At 40.4% G+C, this 8433-nt stretch overlaps 1 protein-coding gene across 3 annotated transcripts; it reads right to left on the reverse strand.

Moving 5' to 3' along the window:
• Window positions 1–3047: 3047 nt before the first annotated feature.
• On the reverse strand, window positions 3048–8433 carry LOC147231913 (Golgi reassembly-stacking protein 1-like). 3 transcript variants are annotated; one of them, XM_086150352.1, is made up of 9 exons: window positions 8243–8433; window positions 7682–7762; window positions 6572–6775; window positions 6214–6300; window positions 5968–6098; window positions 5738–5846; window positions 5519–5633; window positions 5287–5403; window positions 3048–4070 (listed from the first exon to the last, which is right to left on the reverse strand). In XM_086150352.1, exons 1-9 carry the CDS (start codon window positions 8306–8308, stop codon window positions 3832–3834), a joined length of 1149 nt encoding a protein of 382 aa, XP_086006478.1. In that variant the 5' UTR covers window positions 8309–8433; the 3' UTR covers window positions 3048–3831. The 3 variants fall into 3 exon arrangements, with proteins under 3 accessions (XP_086006478.1, XP_086006477.1, XP_086006476.1); XM_086150351.1 differs by having other exon boundaries at window positions 5738–5882; XM_086150350.1 differs by having other exon boundaries at window positions 5738–5903.

Consider the following 8433-nt stretch of genomic DNA (forward strand, 5'->3'; position numbering starts at 1 on the left):
GGTCCCCCAACACCAGGCACTCAACCGGTGCACAGGCACTCACCACCAAGGCCCGTCCCTTGACCTGGGTCCAGGTGACCCGTGTCTGGCAAAGGAAAAACTGGGTCCAATGATTGTCTTCTTCATGGGAGGTCTCCTGAGCCACACTTTGTCTGGTCCCTCACCTGGGACCTGTTTGTGTTGGATGACTGTTCCAGGGGCATAAAGCCCCCGACAACATAGCTCCCAGGATCCCTGGGACACACAAACCACTCCTCCACAGTAAAGTGTCTGCTCACGTCAGTCAGAGACTGAATTGTTGTTCATGAATATATTGGTAGACAGATGCTGGATTTGGAGCTGCCAGGCAGGAGGTCTCTAGGAAGACCAAAGAGAAGATTTATGGACATAGTGAGAGAAGATATGAAGGTAGTTGGTGTAAGAGAGGAGGATAAAGAGAATAGGGCTAGATGGAGAAAGTTGATTCCCTGTGGCGACCCCTGAAGGGAAAAGCTGAAAGGAGAAGACTGTTTTAACCGTTCTGAGAAGCTGTTATTGTCCAATTATAATCATAAAACAAATGTCAGGAAAAAAAAATTTTATATGGGTGTCACACCAAAGCAATTTTATGTTCCCTGCCCACATCACTCCATCTCACCTCATTTCCTGTCTACAGTCATCCATCTAAAATAGGCCCTTAACAATACAAATAATAGTTAATATGAATCTTATTTTGAAACAGGGAGGAGAAAATTAGTCACTTAGGTAGCGGTGGATTGTCAGGCCACCCACAACTGGCTGATTGTTTTGTCTACATACAACATGTGTCAGAGAAACATGGACTATCTTCTGTAACTAAGCAGATCATTTCAGGTAAAGGACGGAAGATAAAGGGATATTTAATGTCTTAGAATTGAAAGCGCTAAATCAAATGAGATGCAAGACTTCCTGGGGGCAAATTACAAATCCCTGTCCAAACACAACTAAATATATATATCCAGAGGATAGAAGCAGGGGATGAAAACAGCTTCTTAATGAATTCAGGTCCCGCAGAGTGGAAGTCCTCTTGCACGGACAAATGTGATTACAGACAGTAAATTGGTGGTCTAACAGGCACTTACTGGAGTATTCTGGTGTGCAGGCAGCAGACAGGAACGCCGAGCAACACTTATGCGCAAATATGCCTTTCAAAATCTCCAAATATGAGCGGTACTCTGCCAGAACATCTAGATGAGGGATGGTGGCGACATGGGAGAATTGAAGGACTGTGAGGAGTTTGTGTCCACAGGGGAAAGTGAATTTGGCTTTTGTGTTTTCTTTTTTTTTTAAATCTCATTTTAGCTTTTCCTACATTTCCCTGCGAAGGAGGTCAACGGTTGGTAATCTTTGTAAGCCCCCTGTCATTCAAACATGCCATGTTTAAATGTTTAATGTGGACGAAGAAAAGCCAATCTACATTTTAAATGAAACCGTTTCAATCTCATTAAAACGTGTGGAAAGCAGGCTTTCAAATAATTTGTTGCATTGTTTCTTTAAATATAATTTGTAATCAACGAAGGTATCTTCCTAATACCCACTTTTTCCTTTCCCTTCATCAATGTCTCTCCCTCTTTTTTTTTTTTTTTTTGCTGTAGTTATTTTAATCCACAATTTTTCATGCTGTACTGCCAGGCTAAGGCACTGGGCACTATGTTGGTATCCATGAGCCAGGTCTCTGGGGGGGTTGAGATAAAGCTGAGCTGACAAGTCAGTTCGGCTGCATCACACTGGCCTTTGAATGGTCTCAGAAAAAGGAATAAAGGCAAGTCAAATCCATCTAAAGGTGGTCCAATTGTACTTTTCACCTTTTGGCTCCTGGCATACAGCTGCTCGGCTCTGCCTCAGGCTGCTTTCTTCCATAATGTGATCTGCATCTTGTAAAACAAAGATTTGGAGCACCGATGCAGTATATTTACTCATTCTTAAAATAAATACCCACTGTTTTGATGATCTTGAGGTTTTTCTTTTGCTGCTGAACAGACAAAGTATAGACACAGACAAAGCTACTTCTTATTCATCTTACGGCGTAATCCCTATTTAACTTGCACACACACACGCACACGTACACACAGAGGTGTTTCAGAGGAAAGCATCCTTAAGAACATCAGTCACTCTTGGTGGATGAAAACAAATCTGACTCACTCTCATCTTTTTTTCCCCCCACGCAGGCTTTTCTTTCCCTCTCGGCCCATCCCCCCACCCCCTTCGCTGAGGAGTGCCCTGGTAAATAATTGAGGCATACAACCCCCGCCACCCCCACCCCCCCCCGCAACATCCCATTGCCACAGCTCCCCTGTTTAGTTTTCAACCTTCATACGTCTTGTCGAAATTGAGACATTAGGAATTACAACCAAGATCATGCGTCATTGGCTGGTTGTTTTCATTGCTCATTAACAACACTGAGATGTACAATTCTAAAAACAACAAAAGCATCTCCCCTTGTGTAATGAGCTACGGAACACACACTTTTACATCACACGCAGCTCCCATTTTATGTTTGACACCAACTCTTGCTTTTTAAGTTTCACTTCGAAGGGTTGATTTCCAGCAAAGTGTAAGCAGCACTTGGTCCACATCAAGTCAAAAAGTCCTGGACGGATGAAGTTTTTCATACGTCTAGAAGGGAAGCTGCTGCCTCTTTGCTAAATTGAACACGAGGGGAGATCATTTCAATGTCTGCACTAAAAGAGCAGTACAATCATAGCTGCAGGTGCATTTTCACTTCAGTCACAAACAGTTTGTGGCATTGATGAATGAAGAGGCTGGTACATGATGGCTTATCTAGCAGCTTTTTCTTGAAGCTGCAGTGGATTAAAGCTGAGGACATCCCTGCTCAAGAGCTATGATGAGGGGGTTTGCTGACACCTGGTGTTTCACAATTTGAACTACCAGCTGTGTGACAGTAAAGCACATACAGGTACACACACATTAGGGGAGGGGATATCACTGTGTTTAGTTAGTATACAAAACTGCTGAAACCTCTCTGTTAGGATATGTGCAAGCACACAAAAGCACACGTCAGACTGCTTCAAATGTATCTTCAGTAGTTTCCTTTTTAATAAATATTAGATTTTGGTTTTTTTTGTTCATCATAAAAATAATGAGTGTCATTTAATCAAAAAGACAGTTGAACCAGAAAACAATTAGAAGCTGCTGAGATTTGAAATAAGAAAAAAAGAATTTGCACGACGGAGAAACCAATCATTCAAATCAATCAAAAAGTTGCTGAAATTAGGTGTAAGGCAATGAGGCTCAACAGTAAATGCCTGAGATTATTATTATTATCATTATTATTCTTTTAACATACGGTGCAACGTTAACCACAGAGAAAACCATGTAAAACCTACAGCACAAATAAAAAAATAATAAAAAGACTAAACATGATGGAACTGTGTAAATTCTGGACCAATACTTTTTCCCAAGTTTTTTCTTAAGGTAACAACGGTAAAAGCAACAGGCAACAAAAGACAGTGATTACATTTGGCTTTTTAGTGCAGAGTAATGAGGGAGCAAATTTGCAGCGATTTCAACTATAGTAAGGCTTTATCCAGTCTGATGCTACGCTATATGCTACGCCTAGAACAAAGAGTACATTCATGTTGCATTCATGTCCTTCCAGTCATCAGAATATCTTCCTTACATGTGCAATTGGCCATGCAGCAATTTCACATACAAATAAATTAAATCTTAAAAACGTGTCCAGTGCTGAGACTCACAATCACAAGGAAGGCTTTTTAAATCCATAATGTGCTCTAAATTCTCCCACTAGCTCAATGTAAATTAATTCTCTCTATTTTTGACCATTCTTAAGCTTTATGACACTGCAGCCTGTGGGGTCTGTTCCTCCAGAACATGAGGCTCATAATTAGGATCTTGCACTTCTGGTACATTTGTGTCAGATAAGGTCTCTCCGGTGACCTCAAGGCCCACCGCGTCTTCTCCACAGTCCTTGTTTGGAGGGGAGTTGGCGACAAGATCTAAACCACAGCCCTGCGGGTCAGATTCTTGTACCCTCTCTGCAGCTGCAGCGCTTTGGCTGACAGAAGAGGCATCTGAAAATAGGAGGGGGTAAATCTGTTCTGAGTCTTTGGTAAAGTCTGGCAGTGCGATCAACAGGGATCTGTTAGGGTGCGTTTAATGTCCCTCATGTGTAAGAATAAAACGTTGGATGTTTATAGCAAATGTTCCCCTCATTTCAAATAAAGAGCAAAACATATTAGATGAATGTTATTGACAAAAAGCGCTGAGTGCAGGCCGTAGATTCATATAAACCTTGCTTTAAATGTCCTTATATGGTCATCTGCTTCAAGCACCTGATGCACTGAGAAATACCCCTTGGCAGAACTCCAGAAAAAAAAAGCCCTTTTAAGGAGGACCTTAATCCTTAAATGTTCCTACTCCTATACTTTATGTGCAAGCACAGGTGTGCAAACACACACAGACATTTCAAATGTCAATGTAATGTAAGTTAAGTTCTAGATGTTTCAAAGAAAGTGACTCAAGAATTAACTCGACCCAAATGCTGAACTGAACTTTGCAGGGTCAAAGCAACATTTTGAAGTATTAGAGAGGCTTAGGTAACATTTGCTGATCCGTGAGACATTCACAGTGGTCATCCTATTAAAAGGATGGCAACTCTTCAAAAGTAAACTGTATTTAACCAACACTAACATGATTTAGATCAAGACAGAGAAGAACATAAGTCTGATCACAAGGTAAAACGATTTGGGTTCGACGATCCTGCACAATGTTGAGAATGGATGTTAATCAATTTCTCTGAGCAGGTTGAAGACAAAAGTAGCTTCGTGATGCTGAGATGAACTTCGGAACGGCACAAGATTAATTAAACTGAACAAAGTTATTATTTCAGATGCCAAGCATAAAATCTCATACTTAAGTTATATAAATCAAAGAGTGGGAAATTATTATACATCCTCTTTAGGTGTTCTGTTGCACCAAATACCTTTTAAGTTTGTTTTATCTCCTTCCAGGATACCCTGGATGTGCTTAAACCACTGAAAATAAGAACTCCAGAAATGTATTTACCATTCTGCAATTCAAACTGAAATCTAATGCCGCTGTAATATTCAATATTTGATTTGCAGAATATCTACACAAGCATCTTTGTTTAGGCTTACTATTTTAAGGACGACATGCCCCAAACTAAACAATATAAATAAACAAGCAAAGAAAATGTGAATTGAATGTTTTTCCACACATAGAGATAGAGGGATGTAGTCAGAGATAATCCCTTGTCTAGGTACTCACCTAAACTACACAGATCACTGGAGTCGTTCTTCTGATTGTCAGCCATGGAGCTGCGGGTCTCATCATCAGTGGATGTCATTGCGGGCAAGTCTTGAGTCTCCAGCAAGCTGGCTGTATCTGTCACACAGAAAGAAATTGCCCAGTTTAAGAGATTAGGAAGAAAAAAAAACATCGAATCAGGGAACTACGGAACTCATTCATGTAAAATGACTAATTGACTAGTTGTGGTTACCTGTGTTGGGAGAGCGCTGGGGGGATGATGATATATCCAGATCCTTTACAGCATCAATTTGATTCAAAGCAGATTCATTTAAGCTGAAAACACGGCCTTCAGCCACTGACTGTACCTGGGGATGGAATTTGTGTGGCTGTGTTGTCAGCAAACATAAACAGCAAAATACAAACAATTCACACAAACCATTTCCTACTTGATCAACAAAGAGGCATTTACCTGTTCTTCACAGTTTTCCCTTGTGACCAGATCTTCACAGCTAGCAGTGACAATAGACTGAGAGAGGCTTTTTTTCTGTCTGTTCGCTTGGACTGGATGAGTCGGAATCCTGTGCAAGTAACCATAGCCAATGCCACAGCCTAAACTGGCATTTGCCGTGAGGAGGCTTTTGTAAGATGCAGGTAACGTCAGAACGCCTTAAACATTCATTTAAATAACAACGTTCCTACCTCCCCTCTCCTCCCCATGCTCCGTTGGGAGTCACCGTCACTTCCCTGCAATGGTCGCTTTGCGTGTTGTAAACAAGCAGCTTTAGTGGCTTCCCCTCACTGGCTTCGATCAAAGAAAAGAAATCTTCTGACTGCATGGGTTTTAAAAAACAAGATAATTTTTTTTTCAATGTAAATGTTCACCTGTACCTTTTGATTCAGCTTTAAGAATCAAAATACAAGACGAAAAAAAAACCAACAACTCACATCTTGCAAAACCTGGTCAGCTCCGACAATGAAGTCGTCATATGCGACGAGGCCGGCCATTGCTGCTGGAGAGTTATCTTCAATGTCCTATCAGGAGAAGGATGATCACTAAAGTTCCATACAGATTTAATCTGTAACTTCTTCAACCAGATCACACTGAGCCACAAAACACAGTGCACTGTTATACAGGAAATAAATAAAGCCTGTTATAAGCACACCAAAGATAATGAAAATCTCACTACTATTAACACACAGACCATGTGTATCTACTAGCTCATTATAACCTCTTTAGCATGAAGGCCAAGAGCTCACAGAAATGACAGTCAAAGACCGGCCCATTTCATTTGATTCCACTTACCAAGACATGCCATACATTTTCGTTGGCTCCTTCAAAGCTACAGAAGCGGACACTGGCGCCCAGAAGGCCTTGTCCACCCCACATGTTACTGGGGATCACCTCCAGCTCCCTCACCCGCTGGGTTTTAGAGTTATACACTTCAAGTCTCACTGCCTTCTCCACATTGGCCTTAAGGAGGTCTTTCAGAAGGTCACTTTCTTTAAGCTGCGAAAACAAAGACTTCAACTTTGACAGTGCAAAAACAGGACAGGGCTATGGATGTTAAACAACATTACATCTATCCCTTTGAACTCTAAGGCAAAATTGTACTGTGAGTAAAGTAACTACATTAACATGGGGTTTAGTGAGACGAAGTTCAGAAGAATTGAAAGATGAAACAAAGAAAAAACTTGAACGTGCACTAATTAACAGCAAGTTACAGAACAAAGCAAAGAAATCCAAAAAGAATATTCTATTGCATCTTTTGTCATTTTAAGCAATACCATTGAATCATTTTGTCCACAAGATTAGGCTTCAATTGTTTACTCGTCAGAAAAAACACTTGTTTTATTTTCTCCAATTCATTTGCAAAGCAAGTGAGTGATGGCCAATCCTTCTCACAATAGTGACCAGGCAAAGGGAAAATATAGAAGTAGTGAAACTGTTCTCATTACCATCCAATTGAATTCATTGCTTCCTTGAATTATTGACCATAGTTCAGATGTATTATTATTTATAATATAGTTTAATATTTAAATATCCAATGTGATTTGTGAAAGTAATATTATTGTAATATTTGCCGGTAATATAAGCATCGGTAAATTCACCTTAGAATATACTGTATAAGTGGTATGCTTTAACTTTTTTAGCAAATCAATCCCACTCAATAGAAAGGTATAGTTACACAGCAGTATTTTAGGATAGTGACAGCTACTCTCTTCTTTTTAGTTAAGTCTACCATGACAAGAAACATTGATTTCTATTATCTTAAAACTTTTCACTTTGAATCCAATTACCTAAATAAATTTAATCTTAACTCTACTGCCCATGACTTATACCCTTTGTTGTGATTTCTTTTGTATTATGTGTCAGCCACACTTGAATTTAACCATCAGGATACAGAGTACTCACGAGTTTAGTGTTTCCCATTGAGAGTATGAAGTCAAAGAAAGGCTCCAGACCAGCCCTGGAAGCAGGAGAGTCCTCCTGAACCTTGGAGATAAATAAATACCAGACTTGAAGAACATCATGGATATCGCCCCCATGTGGTAATTCAAAGTATTGTGTTTTTGGTGAATCCCGACCATGGGATAGTTATTCGTATTTTCAACTTTTGCCCAACGTGTGCAATAAAATGCCGGTTTAAATTAAAGATAAAAGTCTTAGCAACCCTTTATTGAATTTGTCCATGAAAATTTTCTCCGTTTTGGATGAACAGCGGTTGGACATGTGCCAAATGCCACCTCATCGAGGGCGGAGACCATTTAGAAGCTATTCTAAGTTTCTTTCGATTCAAATTACAAAATTGCAAAATCTTCTAGAAGAGGATCTTCAAAGACAGAATCACACAAATAAAAGCGGAAATCCCAAATGAATAGTGATGAAGTTAAAAGCGAGCTTTAAGAGGGGGAGGGGAGCCGGTACCGTTTGTAACCTTGCGATCTACTGGCTAACGTTGACGTTACAACATACCCCGTGGACGTGATATCCACTTTTAGTTTCCCCCGTGGAAAGAAAGGAGCTCTGCGGTAAACCCATTGCGTGGAACTATCACACCTTATTGTGTGCAAAAAAATGTCACAGAGTAAAAGTCACATTTGGTGTCCCCACACTCCGCTGCGAGGCTGGCTCAGGTGAGCTAACTACTAGCCAACTTGTCACCA

The sequence above is a fragment of the Fistularia commersonii genome, chromosome 8, assembly GCF_037954325.1.
Source record: "Fistularia commersonii isolate RoL2024-O1a breed Wild chromosome 8, RoL_Fcom_v1.0, whole genome shotgun sequence".
NCBI classification, from domain to species: Eukaryota; Metazoa; Chordata; class Actinopteri; order Syngnathiformes; family Fistulariidae; genus Fistularia; species Fistularia commersonii.

Bases quoted from the DNA above. Each gene is read 5' to 3' on its own strand.
- LOC147231913 (XM_086150350.1), bottom strand. From the start codon at position 8,308: ATGGGTTTACCGCAGAGCTCCTTTCTTTCCACGGGGGAAACTAAAAGT. The intron at 6,301-6,571 runs GTAAGTGGAATC...TTCTCCTGATAG, and splicing joins AAAATGTATGGCATGTCTTG to GACATTGAAGATAACTCTCC. The intron at 5,404-5,518 runs GTAACCACAACT...TCTGTGTGACAG, and splicing joins CCAGCGCTCTCCCAACACAG to ATACAGCCAGCTTGCTGGAG.